General features: G+C 57.0%; 1 protein-coding gene across 1 annotated transcript in view; it reads right to left on the bottom strand.

The window, feature by feature from the left end:
* Positions 1–14,398, bottom strand: part of ttn.2 (titin, tandem duplicate 2) — a 158,917-nt gene that overhangs the window by 44,735 nt on the left and 99,784 nt on the right. Inside the window, exons 188-212 of the mRNA XM_077617694.1 lie at positions 12,281–12,574; positions 10,197–12,198; positions 9,407–10,094; positions 9,053–9,317; positions 8,646–8,972; positions 8,251–8,535; positions 7,832–8,131; positions 7,451–7,753; positions 7,085–7,360; positions 6,671–6,970; positions 6,217–6,519; positions 5,763–6,062; positions 5,160–5,447; positions 4,730–5,032; positions 4,333–4,635; positions 3,937–4,242; positions 3,559–3,846; positions 3,200–3,490; positions 2,740–3,024; positions 2,044–2,631; positions 1,860–1,964; positions 1,583–1,780; positions 1,181–1,477; positions 504–1,091; positions 122–424 (exon numbers count right to left, since the gene is read on the bottom strand). Of these exons, the coding sequence (XP_077473820.1) occupies positions 122–424; positions 504–1,091; positions 1,181–1,477; positions 1,583–1,780; positions 1,860–1,964; positions 2,044–2,631; positions 2,740–3,024; positions 3,200–3,490; positions 3,559–3,846; positions 3,937–4,242; positions 4,333–4,635; positions 4,730–5,032; positions 5,160–5,447; positions 5,763–6,062; positions 6,217–6,519; positions 6,671–6,970; positions 7,085–7,360; positions 7,451–7,753; positions 7,832–8,131; positions 8,251–8,535; positions 8,646–8,972; positions 9,053–9,317; positions 9,407–10,094; positions 10,197–12,198; positions 12,281–12,574 (9,786 nt within the window). The remainder of the gene's footprint in view (positions 1–121; positions 425–503; positions 1,092–1,180; positions 1,478–1,582; positions 1,781–1,859; positions 1,965–2,043; positions 2,632–2,739; positions 3,025–3,199; positions 3,491–3,558; positions 3,847–3,936; positions 4,243–4,332; positions 4,636–4,729; positions 5,033–5,159; positions 5,448–5,762; positions 6,063–6,216; positions 6,520–6,670; positions 6,971–7,084; positions 7,361–7,450; positions 7,754–7,831; positions 8,132–8,250; positions 8,536–8,645; positions 8,973–9,052; positions 9,318–9,406; positions 10,095–10,196; positions 12,199–12,280; positions 12,575–14,398) is intronic.

Genomic DNA, 14,398 nt, shown 5'->3' with positions numbered 1-14,398 from the left:
TTTCATGGGGAAAAGGGCCGTTACCAAAAACTAAAAGAGGCGTCTTCATAGTAAATCTCATTGCACGCGTCTAATGAAAGCATTCAATTCAATTGAAATGATGCGCACTCCAAATACTTACACACAATGTCCCTGGTCATGGCAGGACGCGAAGGCTCACTGGGTTCCCCAAAGCCAGCCCTGTTCTCGGCGGTCACTCTGAACTCGTACTCCACTCCTTCGCTCAGGCCTTGCACCTTGAAGCGCAAGTCTGGGACGGTTCTCTTGGAAGCCCGGACCCACCGGAGTCCTCGCTTCTCTTTCCTCTCGACAAGGTAGCCCCCGATGTCGCTGCCCCCGTCCCGGACGGGTCTCCTCCACGAAATGGTGACAGCGTTCCTGCTGACGTGATCGATTTCTGGCGTCGACGGCGGACCTGGCGGACCTGCGTTCGGGAGAGGGTTTTCGTTGAATAAGAAAAGCCGCCTCCCACAGAGAAACTTTGACGCCGTGACGAAACGTACCGTAACTGTCGACCATTCTGACCGGAGGAGACAGGCTGGAGTCTCCGGTGCCGTACTGGTTGATAGCAGACACCCTGAAGATGTACTCGTTGCCTTTGATGAGTTTGTGGGCCACGCATCGACAGTCTATCACGTTTTCCGCCAACTTGGTCCACTGCAGGCGACTGGTCTCTCGCTTCTCCAGGATGTAAGACTTGATGGCGCAACCTCCGTCTTCCTCCGGTGGAAGCCAGGTCAGGGTGCACTTTTGGGCAGAAATGTTGCTGGCCTCGATGGGGCCCGGCGGTCCGGGAACATCCAGAACCTTCACTTTGACGTGCTCTTCTCTGATGCCAAAGGGGTTGCTGGCCGTGATGGTGTACTCGCCGGTGTTCTTCCTGGTGGCGTACTTGATGGCCACGGAGGAAGAGGTCGGCGTGCCGGAGATGGTCACCACGTCGGAGTTTTTCAGCTCACGGCCGGCCTTTGACCAGACCACGGCGGGCGGAGGTTTGCCGCCGATCTCGGTGGCGGAGACCACGATGGTGTCTCCCGCCCGGACCGCAATGCCGTCCTTCGCGTCGGGGGCGATGACGATGTTCGGTGGTTCTGGGAAACGGAGCCACGCCGAACATGGTGTTTGAATGCGAGCCGGAAGAGCAAAACCAAACGGTGGGTTGCATTAAAAAGCGCCTTACCGTACTCATCCTTGCAAGTCAACAGATCCGTTTTCTCCGAGGGAACGCTAATCGCCCCGGCGGAGTTCTTGGCCCTGACTTGGAACTGGTACTGAGCTCCCTCCGTCAGGTCGGTGACAGTGAAAGCGCATCCTTGTACGTTGACGTGGTTGGCCTTCATCCAGGTCTTGCCTCCGGCCTCTAGTTTCTCTACCATGTAGCCGGTCAGTTTGTAGCCACCGTCGTATTTGGGCGGAGTCCAAATCAGGGTGACTGACGTCCTAGTGACGTTGATGATGTCCGGCTTGCCGGGGGGATCTAACGAAAGACAGACAGACACGTGGCCGTGCTCAGTTTTTGTTTCGTTTGGTTTTTTTTCTTCCCCCCCCCAAGGCCAAGAGGAATCATCGGTCCGAGACTCACCGATGGGATCCAGGGCGACCACAGCCTCCGTAGCTTTGCTAGCCTTCCCGAGACCGGCCGCGTTCAAGGCCATCACCCTGAACTCGTATTCCAGGCCCTCGATCAGGCCTGTCACCCTGCACTCCTTCACTCGCAGAGGAGTCTTGCTGGCTCGCTTCCACATCAGACTGTTCCTCTCTTTAAACTCCACATGGTAGCCTGCGTGGTGGGTACAATCAGGCGTTCAGCTTCTCCTCGCGGATTTGGCCTTCGCGTCCCGGGCCTCGGTGGCGGGTACCTGTTATCGGAGAGCCGCCCGTGTCTCTGGGATCCGCCCAGGTCAGGATGGCGGACTCGTGGCGGATGCTGACGATCTGCGGCGGTGCGGGCGCACCCGGGACATCTGAGGTTGGGACGGAAGAGGTGTTTGTCAAGAGACGGGAGACCGGGGCTTCCTAACCCTTCCCGTCCGGGACACTCACCGAAAGGATGCTGCGCGACGACCGGGTCCGAGCGGAGGTGCTCTCCGATTCCGTATTTGTTCTCGGCAAACACCCTGAAGATGTACTCCACTCCGTCGTGGAGACGTATGACCCGCATGCTGGTTTTCTGGATGGCCGAAGCCACCGTGGCCCACTTGTTGTCCGTGGTCCTTCTCTTTTCCACGATGTAGTTGGACACCTCCGCCCCGCCGTCATCCTTGGGCGGCCCCCATTCCAGGGTGACGCCGTCGGCCGTGATCTCGTCAAACTTGATGGGTCCGGTGCAGATGCCCGGTCTGCCCACCACCTTCAGCTGCAACTTGCAGTCCTTGGAGCCCAGGCTGTTCCGGACGTTGACGGTGTAGGTCTCGGCGTCGCCTCTCTGGCAGTCCCTGACCAGGAGGGTGGTGACCCCCTGGGACGTCTCCACGCACATGCGCCCGGTGTCGCCGAGCGCCACGTCGCCCTTCTTCCACGTGGCCGTGGGATACGGCACGCCGCTGATGGGGATGTTGATGCGGACGGTGGCGCCCTCTTTCACCACGTAGCAACCGTCGTGGAGACAGCTCAGGTTGCAGTCGGGCAGGACTGCAAAGCAAAAGTCTTCTATTCATGCTCTATTTCCTGGCGGAATTGCAGCTGCGGGCCCAATAGTTTGCTCCACCGCTTTAGCTAGAAAAGGGCCGGCCTACGTACCAAACTGGTCCTTGGCAACCGCGGCGATCTCGGTGGGCGGCCCCTCTCCCGATTCGTTGACTGCCTTGACTCTGAAGGAGTATTCCTGGCCTTCCGTGAGTTCGCCGAGGGTCAGCGAGGTGTTCTTGCCCTTGGCGATCTGCTTCCACTTCTCGCCTTCGCTCTGGTCCACAATATAGGCCCGGATGTGACTGCCGCCGTCGCTGATGGGCTTTTTCCAGGCCAGAGTGATGGAATCCTTGGTGGTCTTCTTGGCTTTCAGCTCCATCACGGGGCCCGGTTGCTCTGGAGAGGAGGGATCCATGGGGCAGTTTAACACCGAGTCATCCGACGCATAATTGATCGGTACTAGCGCCGGTATCGGTAGGCCGCCATTTAATAGCCGCCACCAGTAAAGGTGTTGCGGGTTGCACCGTATGTTACTCTGGAAACGGAAAGGAGAAAGGGGGCCGGTCCACACCTGAAGCTCGCACGCTGCCGGCCGTCTCGCAGCCCTCTCCGATGCCGTAGGCATTCTCGGCCAGAACTCTAAAGCAGTAAGCCTGTCCCGCCTCCAGGTTGGGGATCCGGTACGAGATCTTGTGGCACTCGGTGGACACGCAGGTCCAGGCCTTCCTCTCGGCCAGGCGCTTTTCCACGATGTAGCTCTTGACCGGGCTGCCGCCGTCGATGAGTGGGGCGTCCCAGGAAATCAGGGCGTGGTTGAGGGAGGTCTCCTTCACGGTCAGGTTCTGAGGCGGCCCAGGAGAATCTGCGGCGTATCAAGGGCAAAACGATTAGAGCCGTCCGATCTGGCGACCCGCGCCCTTCCCGTCTTACCCAGGACCTTGACCACAATGGTGTAGCTCTTGGAACCGCTGCTGTTTTCTAGCGTCAGCACGTATTTTCCGGCATCGTATCTGTTCATGTCCTCGACCGTGAGCAGGGTGTCCCACTCCGACGTCTTGATCAGGACGCCGGTTCTCTCCTTCAGGTTTCCGTCCACCTTGCTCCACGTCGCTTTGGGCGCCGGGCGCCCTCGAAGGGGGACGTAAAGCCTCATGGTGACACCGGCGCGGAGAACCAAGGCTTTCCTGAGCTCGGCGTCCAGGTCGGCCTCCGGAGGGACTGCGGGAGGGACAGATTGTTTGTTAGCCACTTCGTAGCGAGGAAGGGAAGTCCGAGGTACAACGACCCGAAAGCAAAGCCAGGACATACTGAGAATGTCCTTAGCCGTATGGTTCTCAGGGACTTCGCTGGGGTCGCTGTAGCCAATCTTGTTGACGGCAAAGACTCGGAACTGGTACTCCGCGCCTTCCATCAGGCCCGTCACCAGGAATTTGGTGGCTTGGAGCTTCTTGGGGACGTTACATCGGTTCCAATTCTCCGCCGTGACTAGTTTGCACTCCACCAGGTAGCCGATGATTTCGCAGCCGCCGTCGTACGCCGGTTTGGTCCAGCTCAGGCTGATGGAGCTTCTGGTGGAATCCACCACCTTGGGGAAAGCCGGTGGACCAGGGGGATCTGGCAAAACAAGGGAAAAACAATCACTTTGCAAGTTCTTCTGCTTTCATTTGATTCCTACGACCGGCCCGTAAAAAAACAGTTACTCACAGACGGGATCGACCGCCAGAGCGGCGCCGGACGCGTCGCTGGGTTTTCCCAGGCCGGCCTTGTTCATGGCGATGACCCTGAACTCGTACTCCGAGCCCTCCGTCAGCTGAGCGGCCTTGATGGTTCTGTCGATCACCGGACGGCGGTTGACCTTGGACCAGGTCAACTCGGTGGCCTCGCGCTTCTCCACCATGTAGCCCAGAATGGTGGCCCTGCCGTCGTTGGCCGGCGCCTTCCAGCTGACCGTCATGGAGTTTTTGGTGATATTGGTGATCACGGGAGGATCGCAAGGGCCCGGCACATCTGAGGGATCACATCGGCGGGACCGTGTTCAAAACCCCTGTTTCTCTCGGCGCACCGCACCTCGGAGCGGCACGGTTCACGGGTTCCTGCTCACCGTAGGGGTTCTTGACCATGACCGGCTCAGTCATGACGGCGTCTCCCACGCCGTATTGGTTCTCGGCGCTGACTCGGAACTGGTACTCGTGGCCCTCGATGAGTTTCTCCACCGAGCAGTCGGTGACGTGGCCGTGAATGTTGGCGGTGACCAGTGCCCAGTTGGCCCTGCTGGTTTCGCGCTTCTCGATGATGTAGTTGGTGATTTCCGAGCCGCCGTCCGCCAGCGGGGGTTCCCAGCGCAGTTTCACCCGGTCCGCAAAGACTTTGGAGATTTTGAGGGAAGCCGGAGGACCCGGTTTGTCTGCGGGCACCAAAAAGCACTTGTTCATCCACGTGATTCATTGCAGGGAGCAGACTTTACTTTTCGCTGCTTAAGGGCTCAGAGATTATGCTGATGACGGTCTGACACCAAGACAAAATCAACTCACCCAGCACTTTGACTTTAATGGTGGCATACTTGCTGCCACTGGCGTTCTCAGCCAGAACGGTGTAGTCGCCCGATTCTTTCCTAGTGACCGAGTAGAGCTCCAAAAGGTGCACGTGCTTCTTCTGGGTCATCTTCATTCCCTCTGCCAGATGGAGAGGAACGCCGTCTCGCTTCCAGCTAACCTTGGGCAGAGGCTTCCCAGAGACCTCGGCATCCAGGAAGACATTTTCTCCGGCTTTCACCACGATCAGGTTTTTCATGTTGACCCCCAGCTCTACACGCGGAGGAACTGGATGCGAGAAGAAGGAAGCTTTTGTCATTTTTGGCTGAAGCCCAGCCTCGTAATGCCGATGACTAAAGAAATAAGTAGGTCTCGAGTGAGATTATGAGTCTACTCCATGGGTGGCCAAGTCCGGTCCTGGATGGCTCCAATATCCAGTCTGTTTTCCATATCTCCCTCAAAACATCAGCAAGCTGTCCAGGAGCTTCATACCGAGACTGGATGACAGGGGCTCTCCAGGACAGGACTTGCCCCCCGCGCCGTTCTACTCAGTGTTTACTTTGCACCCATCATCATTGAAGTGACTGGGATGGATCGGCCTACCGTTCTCGGCGATGACGGCGATGGGGTCCGACAGTTCCGAGGGCTGGCTCACGTTGACGGCCGTCTTGGCGATGACCCTGAAGACGTACTGCTGTCCCTCCTCCAGCCCGCTGGCCACGTAGTTCTCCGTCTGCACGCTCATGCAGTTGCTGTTGCAGCGAGTCCACTTCTCCTCGGGGAGCTTGCAGTACTCCACGAAGTAGCCGATCAGCTTGCTGCCGCCGTCGTGCTTGGGTCGCGTCCACACCAGAGAAACCGAACTTCTGGTCACGTCCATGGGCTCGGGTTTACCCGGGGGGTCTGGCGGGAAGGAAGTTACTTGGTTTTTTCCCCGTGAGTGGGACGGATACAGAATCCCCTCTTAGCCCGCCCTACACCGAGTGGCGTTTTCCCCGTGAGCGGGACGGATACAGAATCCCCCTCCCCCCTCGAGTCAGTTGAAAAGTTCTCTTACCGACGGCCGTCCTGGCCGTAATGAATTCCGTCTGCTTGCAAGGCTTTCCCTGGCCGGCCACGTTGACGGCAGACACCCGGAAGGTGTACTCCAGGCCCTCGATGAGTGCGGTGCAGGTGTACTGAGTGGACTTGACCAGGGATTCGTTGGCCCTGACCCACAGCAGGCTGTTCCGCTCCTTCTTCTCGATGCAGTAGCCCGTGATGGGGCTTCCGCCGTCGCTGCTGGGACGCTCCCACGACAGGATGACAAAGTCCTTGTTGATTTTGTTAACCCGAAGATCTCTGGGTTCACTGGGAGGATCTGCGAGCACAGGCCACTTTTACGCTCTACTCAACTATTGCAGCTCAGCCAGTTAAAGCCATCTCCAAGTCACGTTCTTCCGCCAGCGCAAGAGTGAAGGAAGTGACTGAAAATCAACAGCAAGCACACAAAAGCTTCGGAAGACACTCACCAAAGGGGTATCTGGCAATCATCTTCTCGGAGTAGGTGGGCTCAGAGATACCGAATCTGTTTTCCGCCCGCACCCGGAAGGTGTATTCGCTGCCCGTGATCAGTTTGGTGACCCTGAAGCTGGTTTTGGTGCAGGAAGACGACACGGTCAACCAGTCGCCCTGGCTCACGTCGCACTTCTCCACAATGTAATTTGTGATGTTGCTGCCGCCGTCCTCCTGCGGAGGGTTCCAGAGGAGCGTGCAGGCGTCGATGTCCTGCTCCGCGATCGCCAGGGGAGCTTCGGGGGGGCCCGGAATGTCTACGGAGCGCGGGAGACCTAATATCAAGCGCCAAGTACCAGCAAACGCAAAACTACCGAAAGGACGGAAGGTCTTCTCTGAGGTTTTGAGCTGGGATCTGCAGTCGCACTCACCCATGACGACGACCTTGAGGATCTGGTTGATCTTAGCCGTGCTGTTCTCCGCAGACAGGCTGTAGTAGCCGCTGTCGGCGCGACTGACGTTTTTAACCACCAGCGTGCAGCTGCTCAGCGTCTTGACCACTGATAGGCGATCGGAGGTCAGGACGTCCTCGTTGCCGTGCTTCCACTTGCAGAAGGGAGCCGGTTTCCCCGCCACCAGAGCATCGATCACCATCTTGCTTCCCGCTCTGACCGTCACCGTGTCGGGCATGATGATCTTTGGAGCCACTGAGGGAGGGAGCCGTGGTCGCAAGGGGGTCAGTGCCGTGGCAGGAGTTTTCAGCAAACGGTCCGGTGGGTTGAGAGCGGGCTACTCACTTAGCTGCTCCTTGACCTCAAAGACGCCCTCGGCCTCCCGAGGCAGGCTGACGCCGACCGAGTTCCTTGCCGCCACCCTGAACTTGTACTTCTTGCCTTCCTTCAGGCCGACCACCACGATGGTCAGGTCTTTGACCACCGAGTAGGGCGTCCACTTGTCTTCGGGTGCCCCTTCCTCCTGGTAGTCCACCACGTAGCCGTTGATCTTGGCCCCTCCGTCTCGGAGGGGTTTCAGCCAGCCCAGCGTGGCGCTGTTCCTGGTGATCTCCAAAATCTCCATCTTCTTCGGCGGATCTGGCTCACCTACAAAACCCAGTGGCGTTACACGCTGACCAAGAAATTGCACTGTACCGCGGATGTCCCAGCGCACTCTATACTTACTAATGGGGTCCTTGGCCAGGTAAGACCTTGGCGAATCCTGAGGAACTCCGATCCCGTACTTGTTGACCGCCATCACGCGGAAGTAGTACTCGGTGCCGGGAGTCATGTTGGTCACTTTGAAGCTGGTCTTCTTCAGGTCTTCTGTACACTTTGTCCACGTCTTCCTGTCCACCTCCCGTTTTTCCACGATGTAGTTGAGGATGGGGCTGCCGCCGTCGTTCTCCGGCGGCGACCAGGAGAGCTGCGCTGCGGTTTTGGTGACGTCCGTCGCCTCGAGGCCGCCAACGGGGCCGGGAGTATCTAGCGGAGGAAGAATTTGTCAACGTTCAACCGCAACGCAATGCGCCGCTCCGCATTCGTGCAAGGGATGAATGTGCGACTTTCCAACGTTCAGAATTTAGAAGATCAAAGTGTCTCACCGAGGACCTTGACCCGAACGAAGACGGCTTTTTCTCCAGCCGAGTTGGACAGAGTCAGGGAGTATTTGCCAGAATCTTCTCTGGTGCTCTCAGGGATGACCAGGAAGGACATGGTGTCCACTTGATCCACGTGACCTCGGCGAAGCACATTGTCCACGCCCACACGCTTCCAGGTGACCTTGGGGGCGGGGCGTCCTCTGATCACGGCGAAAAGCCGAATTGGACACCCGGCCCGGACGGAGAGGCCTTTTCTCAAACTGGCGTCCAGTTCGATCTCGGGCGCCTCTGTTGCCGGGGGGGGAAACAAAAGAGCCGCTTACTACTTACGCCTCGTGGACGCTAAAGCGGCAAACATTCTTAAAACTCTTTCACATCTAGCGTAGGTCACTCCTTACCCAGAATCTCCCTGGGCGAAACGGCCTCCTTCAAGTAGGCGTGACGGCCCCAGCCCACCTGGTTTTGGGCAGAGACCTTGAATTCATACTCTTGCTTCTCGTCCAGCAGTCCAATGGTGAACTCTTTGAGGACCAAGGGCCCGTGGGTGTCGATCCTCTTCCAGCCTTCGCCGGGCTTCTCGGGGTCCACCTCGCTCTTGGTTCTCATGTCCAGGCTGTAGCCGATGATCGGCGCTCCGCCGTCGTACACCGGTTTAGACCAGGATAGGGTGATGGAGGTCTTGGTGCTGTCGGCCACCTTCAGGCCGGCGGGCGGGCCGGGCGGTTCTGGAGATAAGTTGAACGGTGAGTGCCAATTCTTTTGCCAGTTCGCCACGGAATGGAATTGCCGCGTTGGGCCAACTCACCGATAGGATCTTTGGCGGTGACGGGTCTGCAGGGCTTGCTGGGATCTCCCAGGCCCACCTCGTTCTCGGCCCTGACTCTGAACTGATACTCGTGGTTGGGGATCAGGTTGGTGACTTTCATGCGTCTCTCGGGGATGGCGCTCTTGGTGCACGGCACCCAGCGCACCGCCCTCTTTTCCTTCCTCTCCAGGATGTAACCCGTGATGGACTTTCCTCCATCGTTCTCGGGGGGAGCCCAGACCACCGTCATCTCCTCTTTGCTTATCTGTAAGAAGAATAGGCAGGCTCGTTTACGTCCACCGTTCCGTTCCGTTCCGTCTCTCGCCTAAACCAGAGTGTCTCCTTGCGACCCACCTTGGTAACCTCGGGGGCATCGGGAGGTCCGGGTCGGTTGAACTGCGTCCTGACCGTGACGGGCTTGCTTTCCACGGCGGGACCCGTTCCCATCTTGTTCTCGGCTCGCACTCTGAAGATGTACTCGTTGCCGTCCACCAGGCGAGTCACGTTGCAATACGGTGTCACCACCGAGGCCGAATAGGTGGACCACACCATTCTCCTGGTCTCGCATTTTTCCAAGATGTAGCTGTCCACCTCGCAGCCGCCGTCGTCCTCGGGCGCGTCCCAAACCACTCGGCACTTGTCGGATCCGATGCCCGTGACGCGGAGGTTCCTGACGGCTCCGGGCACGTCCAGGACGTTGACGTTGGCGTAGGCCGTGAAGGTTCCGGCCGAGTTGGTGGCGGTGATCACGTACTTTCCGGAGTCCACGCGTCTGGACTTGGTCAGAAGGAATTTGGAGTAGTCGGTGCCGGTCTCGTAGCTGATTCTGGGGTTGTCTCCGGCCGCCTTGTCCTTGGTCCACTTGACTTCGGGCTGAGGCTTTCCTCGAAGGGAAGCTTCAATCCTGACCGACTCGCCCGCCTTGACCGTCAGGGTTCCGGAAAGCTTCAGCTCCAGGACCGGCTTCTGGATCTCTTCTCGGACCAGAACATCGGCCAGTTTCACCCAGCCGCTCTCTCCTCCTTCGTTAACGCTTTGGACCCTGAAAAGTCGAAGATTGATGACCATTCGGCACCCCCGGGCGACGCAAACACACACCAATTTATTTATTGAAACAAACTTTTAGTTACGGCGGTGGACTCACCTGAAAGTGTATGTCTGGTTTTCAACGCACTTGTCCGCCAAGAAGAAGGTGTTAGTGAGGGCGCCGGCGTTAAGTTTTTCCCATTCCGCCGCGTCTTTAGCTTTGCACTCCAAGTTGTAGGAGAGGTTGGGGCTGCCGCCGTCGTAGTCGGGCCTCCTCCACCTCAGGTAGACGTAGTTTTTGCCCAGGTCGCTGACTCGGAAGTTCTCCGGCTCGCCCGGTTTTTCGATGGGGTCGATGGCCAGCACGGGGACCTTGGTCTCCACGCAGGGCCCCGGTCCCATCTTGTTTTCCGCACAGACGCGGAAGAAGTACTGGTGGCCATCCATCAGCTTGGTCTTGATCTTGCGGTTGGTGCAGTGGGAAGAGATCATGGACCACATGCCGGCGCTGGGTTCTCGGCACTCCACGATGTAGTTGGTGATCTCGGAACCGCCGTTGTCTAGCGGGGCCTCCCAGTTGACCATGCAAGAGTCCCTGGTGACGTAGGTGGCGTGGAGGTTTTGGCAGTGGCCGGGCCGGTCCAGAACGTTGACGGTGATGCGGCAGGAGGCCTCTCCGCCCACGTTGGAGGCCTTCAGGGTGTACTGTCCGTGGTCGGCCCTGGTGGCTTCCTTGATCCTCAGCTGGACCACGGGTAGGTTCTGGCTCAGGGTGACCCGCTTGCTGTTCTCCAGCAGCGCCTCTCCCTTGGACCACAGCACCTCGGGATCCGGGCGGGCCCTGACGTAGCCGACGACGTTGACGTTGTGTCCGACGCGCACGGTGACGCGTTCGCGACACGTGGCGTCCATTTCGATTTCCGGCGGGATCAGGATGTCCTGAGCCGTGACCGACTGGGGAATTTCTCTGGACTCGCCGTCGCCGATCATGTTGGAGGCGTAAACCCTAAACCTGTAGGTCTGGCCCTGCTGGAGGCCTTTGGCCGTGTAGGCGCACAGCTTGATGAGGTCGTCCGCGTTGACTTTCTTCCAATCTCCGTCGTCCTGCTTCATTTCCACCGTGTAGCCCAGAATGGGGCTGCCGCCGTCCCTGGTGGGTTTGATCCACACCAAGTCGGCGCTGGACCTGCTGTAGTCCTTGACCTTGGGGTTGACCGGGGCGCTGGGGACGGTGATCTGCCGGCAGGGTTTGCAGAGGTCGGAAACGGGCGAGGGTCCGCTGTAGCCGGCGCCGTTCTCGGCAAAGACTCGGAATTCGTACTCGTTGCCCACGAACAAGCCCTGGACCTTGTAACGGAGGTCTTTGCAGGGCGTCTTGTTGACGCGGATCCACTTGCCCCCTTTGTGCCGGCGCTCCACCACGTAACCGCTGATCGGGCTCCCGCCGTCGGACAGGGGCATGGTCCAGCCGACGGTGACCGAGTCCTCGGAGACGTCCGAGGGCAGCGGCTTCCCGGGCGGGCTGGGCGGCATGAAGGAATGCTGGGCCACCGTGGGCTTGCTCTCCAGAGGCGCCCCCATGCCCATCTTGTTCTCGGCGCGAATGCGGAGCATGTACTCCGTGCCCTTCTGCAGCCGCGTGATGCGCAGCTTGGTGGCCAGGCTTCCGGAGCTGACGCCGCCCCAGGTCTCCTTGTTGGAATCGCGCTTCTCCACCACGTAGTTGGTGACGGGGCTGCCGCCGTCGTCCTTCGGGGGCCGCCACTCGATGGTCATGGAGTCGGGCGTGACCTCCAGAATGTCCACCGGCCCAATGGGGGCCGCCGGGACGTCCAGGACCGTCACGTTGAGCGCCGCCGTCTTGGTGCCGGCCAGGTTGGACACGGTGAGCAGGTAGGTGCCGCTGTGGTTTCTGGTGCACTCGTTGATGGTCAGAACGCTGGAAAAGTTGTCGGTGTCGATCTTGACGTTGCCGCCGGTGCTGATCTCCTCCCCTTCCGTGGACCATTTGGCGCTGGGGATGGGCATTCCTCTCATGATGGCGGGCAGCCTGATGGTGGTGCCCGCCTTGACCACCACGCCCTCCGTCAGCTTGACGTCCACCTCCAGGATCGGCGGCACTGCGGTCACACGGGGGTCGTTTCAACCACGTGCCCCGACGCTTGGGGGTACGCTTTCCGGAGACAAAAAAAAACCACTCACCCAGCTTCTCCTGGCAGAGGACGGGAACGGTGGTGTCGGGTCGGCTCAGGCCGATGGCGTTCTCCGCTCTGACTCGGAAGCGATAGGTCTTGCCTTCCTCCAGGCCCGTCACGTGACTCTCGGGGATGCTGACCGTCTGCCACTCGTGCCAGTCCTTGGCTCCCTCTTCTTGGTACTCCACCAGGAAGCCCGTAATATCACTGCCGCCGTTTCGATCGGGCCAATTCCACACCAGCCAGACCTCCGTCTTGTCCACGTCCACGTGGTGAAGGTCTTTGGGAGGGCCGGGAGGAACTGCGGGGAAAACACACACACAATAGCTATATGTTAAGGAAAAATCAGGAAATATAATATACATCTATAATCTTCATTTGAATTTGATCCTAAAACAGAAAGTCGGCACTCGTCATTTACTTACTCGGGCCGCACAAAATGATACGGCGGGCCAGATTTGGCCCCCGGGCCGCCACTTTGACACCTGTGTCTTAGGGGATGCTATATTTTCCTTCATGTGTCCAATGCTTCAATTTCTTTAAGGCACTCATCAATGGACAAAAGTTTGCACTTTGATGGCCCATGTTTGAAATAGGTGAAAAAAAGACGTTTTGAACTGGCTGCTTTGTGTTTTCCGAGCCATTCAGCAAAGACATAGCTTACTGACAAACTTGAAGGAGTGGGGTTGGGCTGCGAGAAGCACCTGACGCCAATCCACTGATTGCACTTGCAGGACACCAGTATGGTACAAAGCTTTCCTCTTTAGAAGTTGAAACCAAAGCACTCACGTTTGGCCACACAGACATAGCTGACAAAATTGAATGGACGGGGGTTGGGCCGCTGTGGGTGAGGAGGGGGGAGCTTTTGGCTCGAGCCATCCAGCACTGACCGACCGACCGACTGACCGAGCTGACTGACAAACTTGAAGGAGGAGCGGGGGTTGTGCTGTGAGAAGCACCTGACTCCAATCCACTGATTGCACTTGCAGGACACTAGTTTTGCAGAAAGTTTCCTCTTTAGAGGTTGAAACCAAAGCACTCACTTTGGCCCCTCTATTTAAAATTTTGCCCAGCCCTGTTAAATAAATGCCTAGTCTTATGGGTTGCTATGTCTTCCTTCATATGTCCAATGCTTCAATTTCTTTGAGGCACTCACTCACTCTTCAATGGTCAAAAGTTTGCACTTTGATGGCCCATGTTTGAAATAGGTCCAAAAATAAGTCATGAACTGGCTGCTTTGTGTTTTCCGAGCCATTCAGCAAAGACATAGCTGACTGACAAACTTGAACCAGCGGGGGTTGGGCTGCAAGAAGCACCTGATGGCAATCCACTGATTGCACTCGTAGAACACTAGTATTGTGGAAAGTTTTGCTCTTTCGAGGTTGAAACCAAAGCACTCACTTTGGCCACTTTTTTAAATTTTGCCCAGCCCTGTTAAATAAATGCCTACTGTATTTTCACGACTATAAGGCGCACTTAAGTCTTAAATTTTCTCCAAAACAGACAGGGCGCCTTATAATCCGGTGCGCTTTCTATATGGACCAATACTAAAATTTTTATCACGATAAAATAAAATAAATCAGTCGATAGGGTACACCAAGGGTGTCAGACTCGGATTGGTTTGCGGGCCGCTTTAACGTCCACTTGATTTCACGTGGGCCGGACTCACAAAGCACGGACAAAGAGACTTAAGGACAGTTTTTTCCCACAGCCATCAGGACTCTGAACTTGCGTTAGCACGACACACAAACCCTTCTGTGCAATAACAATGTGCAATATCTTTGAAATCTGTGCAATATTTTAGAATCTGTGCAATATTTTAGAATCTGTGGAATATTTTAGAATATGTGCTATATTTTAGAATCCTTTGCAATATTTTAGAATTCTGTGCAATATTTTAGAATTCACCTAGCCAGGATCATGTGACTTTTTATATTTTTATACTACTATTCATGTTATTTTTTTGTTCTTTTCACTTTGAAAAGCTTGGAGTAGCACCACCAATTTCGTTATACGCAGCTGTGTATGATGACAATAAAGGCTTTTGAATTTTGAATTTTAAAAACAATGCCGTCATAATTCCGGAAATATCTGCATGTTAAAGTAGCTCGGATGCTAATTTCCC

Source organism: Stigmatopora argus, chromosome 13 (assembly GCF_051989625.1).
Source record: "Stigmatopora argus isolate UIUO_Sarg chromosome 13, RoL_Sarg_1.0, whole genome shotgun sequence".
NCBI classification, from domain to species: Eukaryota; Metazoa; Chordata; class Actinopteri; order Syngnathiformes; family Syngnathidae; genus Stigmatopora; species Stigmatopora argus.
Note: the sequence above shows the minus strand (reverse complement) of the source record. Positions and strands in the feature narration are given on the sequence as shown.